The following is a 15,546-nucleotide window of genomic DNA, read 5'->3' as shown; positions in this document are numbered from 1 at the left end:
TATTTTATCATGTTATTTTGTGCTTTCTTGAGTTTGCATAGGATAATTTCTGGATTGTTAGAATGCTTTGAAAGTTAGAATATTTTAAAAAATTGTTAACAAAATTAGAATGCTTTGTTAGAATGCTATGAAAGTTAGAATACTTTGAAAAGAAAATAAGATAGAAAATAAGATAGAATAAAGTTAGAATGATTTGAAAGTATAATTTAATTATTTTGAAACTAAAAGATTATGTAATTTCCTTTTTTTATTTACTAAATTAAACCACTTTTCGAATTATTTGTTATTTCTTGAATTTCTTCTTATGTTATTATTTGTTGGTGTTTGTTATGTTATTAATGTATTCACTGTACAGACATCACAACAGGTAGCAGAGGTAGGTTGAGTGGGACATGTGGTCGTGGTAGATGGCGGACTTCCACCAAATTCTCCAGGGCTGCCCAATCATCGCTCTCTACCCCGGATACCCCGTTGACCCCTATGACGTCACATGCGGGTCTATCTGACCAGCAATTTATCATGGTCCCAAACCCGAACTGAGTTCCTCCTTTTGCTATGGCCCCTGCAGATGCAGTGATGACGTCGATAGAGCCCGCGATGGGTGATACCTCCAATGCCCCCGGGCAAGATGCCCCACCACCACCGCCCGTCATCCGGTTGAGGATTTGGCTCGATGGCATGGAGTCGTAAGTTTAATTTTTTAATATTAAGTTTGTTTATCTTAAGTTTGTTTATGTTAAGTTTGTTTATCTTATTTGATTGTTAATGTGCGGTTTATTCTCTGAAAGGTTTGCACCGAACCCTAATGCTTGCACATAGGAGATATCCGGGGTCATGAAGTCTATGTACGATCACCCGTGGCCAACCTACACGTAGATTCCGGTTGAGACTAGAGAGTGCTGGTTTCAAAAGTGGGTGGTAAAAAACCAATTTGGTTAGAATTAATTTACTGTATTTGAACTGTATTTTATTCCAACAAACAAATATTGGTGAATCACTTTGTGCGATTGAAATTCATATGGAATGTGAAATATAACCTCATGATTTGGAAGATCTATGACCACTGAGCAGGAAAACATTTTTAGCAGATGATGAGCAATGTTTGTCAAGGAAAAGACCACTTGACGATGTGGATCCACCTAAACATCAAGCGTGACCTGGATGCTCATTTTAGAGATAACGAGGAGTTCAAGCATCGTCGTCTGACAAACATTTAGCAGATGATGAGCAATGTTTGTCAAGGAAAAGACCACTTGACGATGTGGATCCACCTAAACATCAAGCGTGACCTGGATGCTCATTTTAGAGATAACGAGGAGTTCAAGCATCGTCGTCTGACAAACATCATCAACAGGGCTTCGCCCAAGTCGTCGAGGTATACAGGTGGGTTGGCGACCTTCATGAAGATGAAGATGAGACTAGTAAGAACTTTGACATTGTTTTATGTTATAGAAGTTAATTGAATTAGTTAGTAGAGTTTAGGGTGTTAATTTTCTTTTTCATTATCAAGTTACTTAAGTAGTTAGTAGAGTTTAGGGTGTTTAATTTTTAGTTTTAGTGGATTTAGGTGGTTGGAATAGGTTAAAATATGTTAGATTAGGCTCTGAGATTACTGAAAAATATTGGATTATTTAACTGTTTGCTCATTCTTGCTGCTGAAATTGTTTGAAAAATACTTTATTGTGAAAATAATGATGTTAATTTGGTTTGGATGGAACCTTCAATAGTGGATAAATTCGAATTTCAGGGGAGACTCTGTCAAAATTTTTATAAGATTTTCAGTGAATTCAAAAAAATTAAAATTATGCTTTCGAAATTAGAATAAAGATTTCCTGCTTCATAAATATTTACTTGTTTGATTGATATATTAATTTATGGTCTAAGTTGTTGGTTCGTGAGGCGACACTAGCGGAGACCTTCAAGTATACACATACTTTGAAGACAAACAAGGAGAGATTTGTTGACGAGCGGTCGGCGGCCCATTATGTGAGTTTAAATAATTAATCCAAAATTTCAACATTATTTGGTTTCAAGTCAATTATTTAACTATTATCCTAATCACAACTAAAGTGTGTGCTGCAGGAGGAGTATCAACAGAGGTTGGAGGTCGCGACCCAGCAAGTTTAGCCGCCTAGTAGTGCTAGTGTTGGCAGCTTCCTTTGCCTCTGCTTCTACCACCAGCCCTACTGATCCCTAGGAAGTTATCGACCTGATGGAGGAGTGCAGAAGCTCTAACATAGGAGCTTCACCAGCAGCAGGAGCAGTTTGAGCAGAGGTATCGAAAGATTCTTGCATGCGTTGCCACCAGCTTGGACCTGACGAAGAAGTTGGAGCAATTTGATCGGTTGCGACAGCAGATGGAGGAGTACAACCAGCAGATGCGCGCTGGAGGCAGCAGCGCTACTGGTTCCAGTGGCGACGCTGCTGTAGGGGCTGCCTTCCAAGTGAAATACCCTATTATATGAAAAAGTGAAAAAGTGCTTTCATTGTTGCGGAATAAGAAGCCTTCGCCAACTGACTGGTCGTAGGTTCGAATCCTACTTGGGGAGGTTTGGTTCATTCTGAATTTTTGAATTCGAAATAAAAGGGTTGGATTCACTTTCACCGTTAAAAGTAGGTAATCCATTCTCTCTGTATTTTGTTTGTCTCTACTCTGCCGTCTTAGCAGGGGGACCACGACGTCGACGACGACAACAACGATTATCAGGATCTATAGGGTTAGGATTTTATGCATTTTTGTTTGTTTAGGGTACATTACTTTACTTCTGTGATATTTTATTGTATTCATACCATTTATTTTTAATAAAATAATTTGTTGATTTATGCTAATTTTAGATTTCTGATAACAATTTCGTTAACAAGAGTTTTAATTTGATTTGACTGTTAGTTGTGGCTAAACTGTGCCAAAAGAAAAAAAGAAAAATCCTATCGACGGATGTACTGTTGCATTAATCCGATGATAATCATCAACTCAGGTTGGACAATCTATTGAAAACACTGACGAAAAATTCGTCGGTAAGAGATTTTTGATGCCGTTTATACTGTCAAATACAGGACGACGATAAATTCGATGTTAACCAGTGTTTTTCATGTAGTTATTTTTTTTATTTTTATTTTTGTTAAGAGAGTAAAACTAGAAGAATAATGAGAAAGTAAAATAAGAATAAAATGATGAACAAGAAATAAAGAAGACGATGATGATAATGATAATGATGAAGAAGAAGAAGGAGGAGAAGGAGGAGTTTTGAGTTCAGTGCATTCTAGATTTGAGTTTTAGTGCATTATGGATTTAATTTCGATGCATTTTGGTCTTAACTTATTTTAAACTGAGTTTGTTTGTGTCATCATTATTAATGAATTTTGGTGCATTTTGAATTTGAACTGTTATACATATAAAAAAGATAACGATAATGACAATAACGATAATGATGATGATAAAAATGATGATGGAGGAGGAGAAAAAAGGAGGAGATCGAAGAAATTCAAATGAGAATAGGAGGAGGAAGAGGAGGAGGAGGAGGTAATGTGGTGGTGGTGACAATGATGATAACGAAAGAGAAAGATGAGAAAAAAAGAAGAGGAGGAGAAGATGATGATGATGATGATAATGAAGAATGGGAAGGGGTTTTGATTTATCATTTAGTAATTTTGGTGTATTTTGAATTTAATTTCAGGGCATTTAGAATTTAATTTTGGTGCATTCTGGTCTGAACTTGTTTTAAATTGAGTTTGTTTGAGTGTTTGGTGTATTCTGAATTTGAATTGTTATACATATAATAAGAAGAAGACGACAATAACGAAAAGGATAATGTTGATGATAATAATAATGATGATAGAAGAGGAGGAGGAGGAGGAAGAGGAGGTAGTGCGTGGCAGTGATGACAACGACAATAATAAAAGAGAAAGATGAGGAATGAAGAAAAGAAGAAAAACACAGAAAAATTAAAAAAAAATGAAATCCACAGAGAAAGAAGCCATCAAAAGACAGTTACATGCGTATAATGACGTGTTTAGTCAAAAAACAATTAAAGATAATGGCTTGTAGATGTCAAATAAGTTATACTAACTTAATTAGCTAACTTGATTGTAGAACATTATTGTAATAATATTATATAAAAAATGTTTAATAACAAAAAAATTTAATCAAAATTTATTTTATTTATTATTTATTAATTATTGTAATAATTAATAAATATTAAATAAGATAAATTTTATTTTTTTTTGTTTTTCTCTCACATTACCGTATCATATTTTTATGTTTGAATTCACAGAGAAATCTAACCTCGGATACCATCATATGAGGTATATAATTTAGTTATTGTGAAAAAAAAAACACCTTAAAAAGTTCAGCGTTTACTTTGTGTAATGTCAGTAATGAGCATTTGGGGATTCACAACACAACCACAACCAAATATGGATATGAACATACCATGAAATGCAAAACATAGTTTGATTTCATATCCAACCTAGCTCGGCAGCTCGGAAGAATATATGAACAAAAAAAGAAAAAATATATATTAAAAATAGGACAAATATGAATGTCATTGAATTTTGTTTTGAAAATCGGCAATGATTAATCAATAATGGTTTATACTTTATATGTGTGTTGAAAAGAGAAGTTCGGTCTGTCGGTGAATTCTCACACGACATTTTGATGTGTATAATATATGTTTATTTGGCTTTAATTTTTCTAATTATATTATATATATTCTTTATATTCTCAATAATAATAATAAAATATCACATTTACTCCGATCCTATATTGAAAACAACGTATGCATGTATGTAAAGAATATTGTTCTCGAAAGGAAACTCATTATGCATATCTTTTTCAGGTTGAAACCTGGATGCCAAAAACAAGGATATGGATACTGAAGACCCCACATGGATCAAAAGCTTCGAGCAGAAAATTATGAAAAAAAAAGAAATAATATTATAAAATTGCATTGTATTGTTTAAGAAAATTTGAAAAAGTGTAAATCTCTAATCTAATTCTTGCCGCTGAGAAAGGTGATCAACTTCAATAAGTTGCAAATTGCATTTCTTTCGAAGTTTTGTCTCCAAAGTTCATATAATAAGAATTAGGAAAAATGATAAATTAATTTCTGAATTTTTAATTCATGGACAAATTCATTTTTTAAAATTAAAAAATATAAAATTGTCCCTCACTATTTAAAATGTATGATAGATGGATTTTTTCATGCAAAATGTTTTCTTAAATATAACAGAGACAGTTTATGTGACGTTTATTTGGTGTGTTATGTGCTTATGTGTTGATACGGTGTTGTTGAGGAAGCTTTATGTGTCCACTACGGAAAAAGTTTGGGACAAATAGGTCTCTATCGCTTAAAATGTCACTGTTTTAGAATATTGAGTGTAGTTCCTATATTTAAATGTAATTTCGAAGAAGCCCATATGAATCTCACACAATTACTTGATGTCCTAAAACATATATGTGATCTTTTTTCTCCAAAAAATACAATGATTGATCTTTTTCATGTTGCCGTTTTCGTGTAAAGTAGCACCAGTGAAGTTTCTTTGGTGTAGTTTAGGGTGTCGTGTATACTGGTAAGTATCTTTATTTCGAAACTTATTGTATTTGTGCGTTCTAATGTTATTTGTTATGCATGTCGTGGGTTGTGGTTTCTGGATAATATAGTTAGTGAGGGAGATAGAAGATGGGTTATGTGGGGTTTAGGGTTTAGGTAAGTGCAGGTTTAATAATGTTTAGGGCTAATCCTAGTAGATAAGTTTGGTTCATTGTTAACTATTTGGATTTTTTGTGATGAACAATATTGTTAATGGATGATATTTTTATTATTCTTGTTTTTCATCATAGAGCTACTTTTCAAAGGTTCCTACTGGTGAGTTAGTTTATTTACATGATAAAGTTGAGATATTTCCACCAATGGACTTGGATTTTGTAAATTTAGGTGATTTGATAACATTATTTAAAGAACTGGGATATCAAGCATACAAGGAGGCATACTGGTATAATCAAAAGAGTAAGGATATAGAGTCAGTGCTACATGTACTGAGGGGAGATGTAGGAATCAACTAGATGCGGCAAGCTAAGATGAAAAACAAAGACACTGATGAGTTATATATATATATATATATACAAGTGGAGGAATTGGATCACTCGTTGTCTGATCATGATAGTTATAAGAGTGCGGAGGATGAGCTGTATGCACCTCCACCTCCCGATTATGAAAGTAATAATGAGAGTGATGAAAATGGTGTCAGTAGGACTATAGCTGCCAAAGGAAAGAAAAAACAAGTGCCTGATTCCTCTAAGAGAACGACTCAGCCCAACAAACAACTAAAAAAACAAGCAAGACGTGTGAATTAGAGGACAAGTCTAATGCAAGAAAGAATGGGCCTACTCATGAGCCCGACACAGGTGGGCTTGCAAGACAGCCAATAGAGCTAGGTCTGCAAAGGAGCCCAATAGAACTAGGGTTGCAAAGTCAGCAATTCTAGACTATGTCAGTAATGTAGACACAAATTATGTTGACATTGTGTGGGAATATGAATCTGAGGAGCTATATACAACTATTTCATCTTAGGATGAGGGAAACAAACATCATTGGCCTGAGTTCAATGATAAGTATGTTTCAGAAAAGAAAAATTTGAACTTGGAACAAGATTTGCTATAATTGAGAGGTTCAAAGAGGTTGTAAAATATACTTTTATTGCTGAAGGCAAAGGAGTTGGCTTGGATCAAGAATGACATAGAAAAAGTTAAGGTTGGGTACAAGGATGAAGATTGTCCTTGGATTACCCATTTGTCTTACAATAAGCAATTACAATGCTTCCAAGTGAAGACATATAAAAATGAACACACTTGTGCTAGGGACCTGGGAAGCAATGCAGCTGATTAATATTGGATTAGCAAGAATGTGGAGAAAAGGATGCTAACACACCCACATATGACCACTCATGAAGCTATTAATTTTCTGAGAGAAGAATTTGACCTTAATGCATATCCAAAAATGGTGTATAGAGCTGTAAAGGAGGCAAGAGAGAGGATGATGGGCAATGAAAGGGAACAGTATGGCAAATTGAGGAACTACTTGTTGGAGATACACATAAGTAATCCTGGGTCTTCTGCATTGCTAAACGTAATTCCTCAACCACAAGTACCCCCTACATTTGACAAATTGTATATTTGTTTTGAGGCCAACAAACTCGGATTTAAGAGTGGTTGTAGTCTACTGCTTCACCTGAATGGAGCATTTCTTAAACCCTATCATGGGGGCAATTACTCTCGGCCGTCGCACAGGATGCTAACAACCAGTTCTATGTGGTTGCATATGCAATTGCAAGATCTGAATCGAAAGAATCATGGAAGTGGTTCCTAACACTTTTACAAGAAGATCTTGGTGATATGAGCAACCATAGTTGAAATTTTATGTCAGACCAACAGAAGGTTAGTTCATTTTTGGTCAATTCTTCTGCATTCTATGAGTCCTTGTGTGAATTGTATTTGTTTGTAAACTTGACAAATTAAGGATTATTTCAATTTTATTAGGGCTTGCTACCTGCATTGAAAGCGGTAATACCTAATGCACATGTCAAAAACTATGCCATTCACATGTGGAAGAATTTTATCAACTGCTTCAAAGACTTGTATATCAGAAAAATAGTGTGGGATTATGCAAGATGCACTACTGTCCCTGAATTCAAGTCAACCATGGAAAGACTGAAAGAAGTTAACAAGGATGCTTAGGCCTACTTCATGAAGTTTGATCCTGCTACTTGGGTTAGAGCCTACTTCAGCCATGATCTGAAGGTCGACAACCTAACAAACAACATGTGCGAGTTTTTCAATGCAAAGGTGGTGAAGTACATATGAGAACCAATACTCACAATGTGTGAGAAATTGTGGTGCTATATCATGCGTTGAATGGTTCAACACAAGAAACTGCTAGGGACTTACGAAGGGAAACTTGCGCCAATGCAAGAGAAGAGGTTGAAGACGCTCATCAAACCAAGTAACAAATGAAATGCAAAGCGGATTGGTGATAACGAGCGCAAACATTTTGAAGTGGCCTACAAGAGCTCTAAAGCGGATGTGGATCTAATCAAGCATAGCTGCTCATGTAACAGATGGCAACTCACTAATTAGTCTTACTGCTGATCATGCTGTGAATTTTATTGTTTATGTGTCTGTTTGATGTTTTCATTGCTTATGTCATTTTATTGTTGCCTTGCTGTAAAGGAATGCCATGCATTCATGCTATAGCTACAACTAGAAAAAGACATCATAACTCTGAAGATCATGTGCATCCTTGGCTATGTATGGAGTCTATTAAAAAGACTTATGAGCACCGCATCCAGCCAGTAACAAGTGAGGAGTACTGGATAAAGTCTGAGTATACTAGACCTGCCACTATCACACATTGGATCTTAATGCGATGGAGGAGGATTCACTTTGCAACATTGGTGAGTAGGAGACGATTACAACTTGGATGAGGGAGTTAAGTTCAGGGTGGGTCATTGCTTAGAAACAGAAAAGTTGTTCATATGTGGTGAAGAATTATAGTATCAAGCAGGATGCAAAGTACAAGATTGTGGATTCTGATTGCCTGAAGTACTACTGTCGATGCAAGCAGAGCTCAGTTAGATATCCTTGGAGCATATGTATCTCACTTAGATTTAACAAAAATAAAATTGAAATACTATACTTATTCAAGTACCAACCTCATGATTGAGCGCTCCTGCAATGTGGGTGAGCTTATTCAACCTGTTGATATACATTAGATGTACTTGCGTCATCGTAAATGAATTAGAAACTCACCAAGAAGTAAAACTCTCTCCAAAACTTCAAAAACAAATGAAATCAAAGAAATGAAAGACGTAATTCATCCTCAGATGAGATATACATATATGAGCTCCTCACTGAACACAACGAAAAAAAAGATACTTATGAACGTATCTCATCCTCACTTCAAACGAGATACGTTCAGTGAAAAATCTGTGTTATATCTCAGTTTACGTTCTTAGCATATTCTTACTTATCTCGTCCTCTATAAGAATATGATACATACTTTATGAAATCGTCCTCTTGAGGATAAGTAACAAAGGAAAAAAATGTAAATTTCTATACGTGTATTTATATGTGAAAATTTTGTATTTATTTGATTTATTTAAAAAAATTAATTTAGTGGCTGATTTTGTATGTAGCATAACATAGTTGTAATAATTAATATTAATTTAACATCCAATAATGATAATGACAGAAAAATAATAACTCAAAATTATCTTATTTAACTTAGCATCTATAATTTCGAGATATATAATATCTATAATTATACGCCTATTATATTTAATATTATCCAATTATTCAAATGATAATTAAAAAATATAAAGATTATTTTAGATTATTTTTTTATTATTTTCTAAATATTTTTTGTTAAATATCTGTATGGCGGAATAACTAAGGGTATGTTTGGATGTAGGATGGAAAATGAAAGAAAAGAAAATAGGAGGAAAGAAAATGAGAAGAAAGAAAATAGAAGGAAAAGTAAATTTTTTTATATGTTGTTTGGATAAAGAGAAAATGAGTAGAAAGAAAATAGAGAGAAACTTTTTATTTGTTTGGATGAAAAGAAAATTAAAAGGAGAAAAAATGAAAGTATAGTAAATTTACATTAATACCCTTTTTATATTATATATAAATTATATATTACTAATGTATTTAAGTTATTTTTTCTAAAAAAATGAATTATTTAATTTAATATTCAAGATTTTAATATATTATTTTCAAAAATATTTTTTTTATTGTCTTCCTTGTTCAATGATTTTTAAATGCTATAACAAAAAAAACTAACTCTATTTTTTTTTGCCAAAAAATTATATAATAAAATGATACACAAATCATAAACAACTCAAGGGTATATAAGTCATTTTGCTATTAATTCTTCTTCTTTCTCCAGTTTTCTTTGCAGGTTATGGGTGAAAACAAATTCAATGGGTCCCACGCAACTTTTTTCTTTTCTATCCTCTTTTCTCTTCCATCCAAACGACGTAAAACAAGTTTTCCATTCATTTTTCCTTCAAAAGTTTTCTTTCCTTTCATTTTCCACATATCCAAACAATGTGTAAATGCAGCTATCACAAGAAGTCACCAATAATAATAGCATTGAGATTCTCAAAAATGACTAGCATCAGACATAAGACATTATCATTGGTGGAAAGAACCGATCGATTTTAGAAAAGTTGAAGGGTATTGATTCTTCCTTATCTGTCAAATGAAGTTGGCGTTAGCGTGATAGTCGTTACATTAATATCAACATTTCGTTAAGGAGCTAACAAGTACCATTAGTTAAGGTAGCGTTTGTTTTGAGATACCGAGACAAAGACTGTAAGATTGAGATTTATTTTTATGTTTGTTGGCTCATAAATTGGTACTAAAATTTCTATCTCTGTCTCTAAAATTTCAATATTTCAGTACTTCCAAAAAATAGAGACACAGGAGACTGATTTTTAGAGATGAAAACTGAAACTTTAATAACATTTTATATTTAAAATACCTCTATTTCAATTAATTAATTCCAATTTTACTCTTTGTACAAATTAAATTAGAACTTCATTCTTGTTTCAATTTATGTCTCCCATTTTGTACCAAACAAAATATTAAAATTTATTTCAGTTTCTATCTCTTAGTCTCTATCTCTCAATCTCAGTCTTTTAGTCTCTGTCTCTATATTAAACGCTACCTAATAATATGATAACAAAAATTTATTGAATACCGTGTTAAATTTGTGGGAACAAACTAGATTTATTGAAATTTGTTGGAATAAATTAAGTTGGAAACAAATTTTTATAGATGAAATTCAATTTTTACTCTACAAAATGGGCTTCTCCAAAAATCTAAAACACTGTGTCTTCCCTTTGACATGTTAATTTTGATGGCTTACCCTTTTGGAAAAATTTGAACAATTATTATTATTATTATCCTCTATGTAAAGGTTGGAATATTTGAGAGAAGTTGAAATAGATAAACAAATAAAATGGTCGGATGAAGCAATGCTTCAAGCGAGTGGATTGATTATTGTCATTATAGTTTGGGAATAACACACTCGAATATAATTTTAAACATATAATGGCATGCATCCTCAACAACAAATATAAAAACGAAATTTTGCGGAGTAGCCCTTTTAAATTTCAACCAATTCAGTGATAGAAAGGAAGAACGCTATGATGTACAGATATTAATTTATTCATATTTTAATATTTTATTAATGTTAAAATATAAATTAATTTTTTAATTACTTTTGATGTCTTTTTTAAATTATATTAAATATTTAAAATATTCTTTCATTTTAATAAATAATAATGTATAATATTTTTAAACTCATTTTAATAATACAAATTAAAAATAAAGTTAAACACGCTAACACATAATGATATTTAGGTGTCTAAGTGTATTTAGGAAAGGATATTTTATTTTTTATTAAGAGATGGTTAAATACAAAAGACAGTCGGTCAAATGTCAATGAACATGCTGTCTGAAATATATCCGACACAGACACAACAACTCAGCGAAGTATCCATGTTTCATAGGAAGAAAGGAAATATAGGAATTGGAATATAGTAAGAAAGGAAATATAGGAATTGGAATATAGTCTTATGGAGGGACTAGTACCATTGATTGGAAGGGGAAAAGAACTATCTGTTAACATATATTACACTTTCAAGTAGAAAAAACCAAACGAATTGTGAAATGAATATAATTTGGTTCTGTACAATTATGTACAAAAGAATTGTAACTTTCTGATTTTTCCAGTAATTATATTTCCTAGCACAACTAAATTCAAAACCTATTGCAATGCATTGGCTTCTGAAACTTTCAAGCAAACACAGATGTGAAGAAAATACTCAGGGTTCATTAAGTTGTTAACTACCCAAGAAAAGGGTATCTCCAAACATGGTTCTATGCCTTGAATGCGCACGAGCTTGATTTCGGCATTCTCGAGAGGAAGGGAAGATGAGTCAGGATCACATGTATTTTCTCGCTCATCTCCTACACTTTGCTTGGTGCTTGCATCTCCTAAATTGTCAAAGGAACTTCCTGGAAAATACTCGGGAAGAAGGGATTTGATTGCATCATTTAAGCTGAAGTATTTGCCTGCACCAAATAGATATAACAGACATGCATGACATCAATAACAATGTAGGAAAATGGAAATGACGGTAATACTAGCATAATGATACTTATTAATCATGAGAAATTTAAAAAGAACTAGTAGGGTAGTAATTGAACTGATGAATCGCTACCCCTAAAAATAGTGGGATATAAACATGACATTGCTTTAACACCATCTCTTCCCAACATATTAAGAAATAAAAAATCTAAAACCAGAAATCTTTCACCAATAATATGAAATCATGAAATATGAATGTAAATAATTCTGAACTTATGACAGCAGCTGTAATGTTAACAGATCATCAAAAATGAATTTGCTGTTGAAGGATTGCAAATAAATATTTGTGATAATTTGTAAGTTGATGAATTGGGATCATAATGTTATATGACATAAAATCTCAGGGTAAAGTCACTTTAAAAAGTGCAGGCTTATTCTTTTCGGGTGGCGTATGACACTCAACACAGGTGCAGAAGGGATAACTGAGAGCCAGAGGAAAAGATGCAGCTTAAATTTAAATAGCAATGATAACATATTTTACTCTGCTACACATCTTCAAATTTTCCTGGGATATTGTTTTCTGTTTCAGCTAATTAGTCTTCAATTCATTTTGTGGTTACATGTCTCTGATTTTTTATATAGCTCCTAGCTAACCCAGTTTTTTTTCCCTCTAAATTCATATTATACTTTTTTCCTTCTCAATTATTGGGGATATAGCATGCAGGCTGATCCTCAGCTGTGGTTTTTCCTTTTTAGATTGTTTGTCCAGGGGTTTTTTCTCCCTGATGTTCTTTATGATGAATTAAAGTTCTTCAAAAGTCTTATTATTATATATTTTGTTATTATATTCAGTAGGACTCTTTATTATAAGATTTTCATTTTCTAACGTGCCCGACCTTTCATTTTGTCATCAACAACAACTTCATTCAACTATAGCTGATTTTTGTGCCTTCCGCCATTTGTGAGTGTGCACAGCTAACAGAATGGACTTTGTCCCAATTATCAATTTGAGGTGCACTTTCTAAATCATCAAAGTCCTCAGTGACAGTCCATACATATAACCGAACAGGAATCCTTCCTAACAACAGACAGCAGAGGTTAACAACAGAAATAAGTTTCAGAAGAACAACGTAGTAATGTCCTTTCCTTTTAATTACATAAACTTGTTATTTACATAAAGCTTTTTCTCACCACTCTTCACTTGTGCAGCAGCATCTGCCTCCCCACTATTTTGCTGAGACGCAGTTGAGACTGCACTAATATTTTCAGTATATTCATCTTCAAAAGTTCCAAGCTTAAGCTTAGATGACACCCGCTGATAAGATTCCAAATTACCTGTGATATGAATGTGTTGACAGAAGTTCAAGGTAAGAAATCAGCTAAGAAATTCTCCACTCAATGGTATATATATAGACCTTGTGATTTGTGCATTTAAGTGTTATGTTATATTTTGTCAATCTTTTACGAATCTTTTGGCCAAATAGTGTTCGGTCAGTTTTGTATTACTTATTGATTGTGCAACCTGCAACATTGTGCTTGGAGAAGTACAAGTTAACCGTGTGACCGAATATTTTTTTATTTTGAACAGAAAGATTTTTTATAGAAGAAATTGATTTAAGCAGATAGAATTGCAGAAATAAAGAAGGATAGAGAATCGTCTCAAACCAAAAAGCAGAGCAGAAAACAGACAGCAAAAAAATAGAAAACCACCAGTGTAACAAAAGTTTTTCAATCTCTGACCAAATTATTTAGAAAAACCCCTGAAAAATTGTTATGGCCTTTACACCAAAAGCAAGCAAGCTGCAGAATGATCACAAATCAAGGAATTTATCGCGGATAGCTTCCTAAAAGGAAAATCAACGCATCCATGCAAATAATTGTTCCTATAATGAGAAAGGCCCTTGTATTTCTCTCATTAAACCCTTGAGAATCATTTCTATGTAGATGAAGATCTATATGCAGACAAAGAACTTGAGATTGACCAATTTGCAAAACAAGCCAAGCTTGAACTAAAATTGACCCTCCAGAGCAAATGCAACTCAATCTTGATGAGTTCACTTTGGTTTCAATTCAATCATAAACAGCTAGTTTTTAGTATTCCAGACACTATCCTAAACGTTACAAAGCTTGAGTTTGCGTGCTTCATTTACCAGACAAAAGAAAAAAGAAAAAAGAAAAAAAATGAAACGTTATAATTATGCATCCAGCCATCGATTGTAGGGTAAGGGTTCGAAAAAAAACCAGTATGAACATCTGTCTGCAGGTAACAAACTACATTACAGAAATTTATCAACATCTGTGTTACACATATTGACTCCCCATCATAACCTTCCACCAGCAGATACACCTACCTCATCAGCTTTTGAGCGCCACTTTAAAAAGGTTCGGGGAAATGCCACAACACTTAACTCTAGAAATAATTGTAGTTAATATCTATTTCACTGAAATTAAGTAAAAATACAATCCTCCTTCTCAAACACATTCAGGAAATCCAACAGAAAAACTAAATAAAAATAATTCATAAGTCAGTTATGGCTTTAATATAGAGCAGTTAGCAAACATACCATTTAACACAGAGCGCCAGAGCTCCACCTGATCAGATTGGGACATGTTCATGACATTCTTGCAGTTCCCTTTTGTTACATATGCAGCCTGCATTAAAAAGAAAAAAATTAGCCCATGGAAATAAGAGCATTTAACACCTCGCACATATTATATTTGGAATGAAAACTCAAATCACAAACTAACCTCTTTTAGTGAGTTAATAAAGCTCCACTTTACACTGTCTTCACCTTCACAAGGAAGCAACAAATTACTAGGATATCCTCTAAAGTGTACCTACAATGCAAAGGCACAAAGAATGAATATAGCAAAAACCTTGGATATAGCTCTCTGGATGTGGGAGAAGGATTTCCATGAGGAATATAAAAACAATTTTGGAAAAGCAACCTTAATCTTCTCAGTAGTGCCCTTCGAAATTTTTATGTATTCTTACTAATGTAATTTGATTGGAAAAATCAGTCATTGATGCTTGCATCAGGTTAGGCTGTCTGCGTTATACCCTTTGGGGTGCATCCCTTTCTCGTAGCTTACTTAATGCGGAAAGCTTTGCACCGGGCAGCCCTTTTTATTGTTCAGGCATTTTCGTTATAACAGTTGAAAAAGATAACTTTTTAATGAGAGCATGATATCCGGTAGAGAGGACACTGGAAGAAATTCAAAACGTAGTCTCCACTGAGACCTTCACTTTAAACATCATGCTCATTGAATTAGGAAAAGTGGAAACCTAGAGAGCTTTAGGAGGTTCTTACTGTTAAATTCCACGGCCTTTCTGGTTCCACACATAGTAGATCAAAAAGAACTCCAGTTGGTATATACCTGTAGGAGACATAAA

General features: G+C 33.4%; 1 protein-coding gene across 1 annotated transcript in view; it reads right to left on the bottom strand.

The window, feature by feature from the left end:
• Positions 1-11,706: 11,706 nt before the first annotated feature.
• The window catches only part of LOC107458011 (autophagy protein 5), a 4,924-nt gene continuing 1,084 nt past the window's right edge, over positions 11,707-15,546 (bottom strand). Inside the window, exons 3-8 of the mRNA XM_052251512.1 lie at positions 15,464-15,530; positions 14,901-14,990; positions 14,717-14,804; positions 13,344-13,487; positions 13,133-13,230; positions 11,707-12,146 (exon numbers count right to left, since the gene is read on the bottom strand). Coding sequence (XP_052107472.1) covers positions 11,829-12,146; positions 13,133-13,230; positions 13,344-13,487; positions 14,717-14,804; positions 14,901-14,990; positions 15,464-15,530 — 805 coding nt within the window. The 3' untranslated portion in view covers positions 11,707-11,828. The remainder of the gene's footprint in view (positions 12,147-13,132; positions 13,231-13,343; positions 13,488-14,716; positions 14,805-14,900; positions 14,991-15,463; positions 15,531-15,546) is intronic.

This window comes from Arachis duranensis, chromosome 7 (assembly GCF_000817695.3).
Source record: "Arachis duranensis cultivar V14167 chromosome 7, aradu.V14167.gnm2.J7QH, whole genome shotgun sequence".
NCBI classification, from domain to species: Eukaryota; Viridiplantae; Streptophyta; class Magnoliopsida; order Fabales; family Fabaceae; genus Arachis; species Arachis duranensis.
This window is presented reverse-complemented; position numbering and strand designations above follow the sequence as displayed.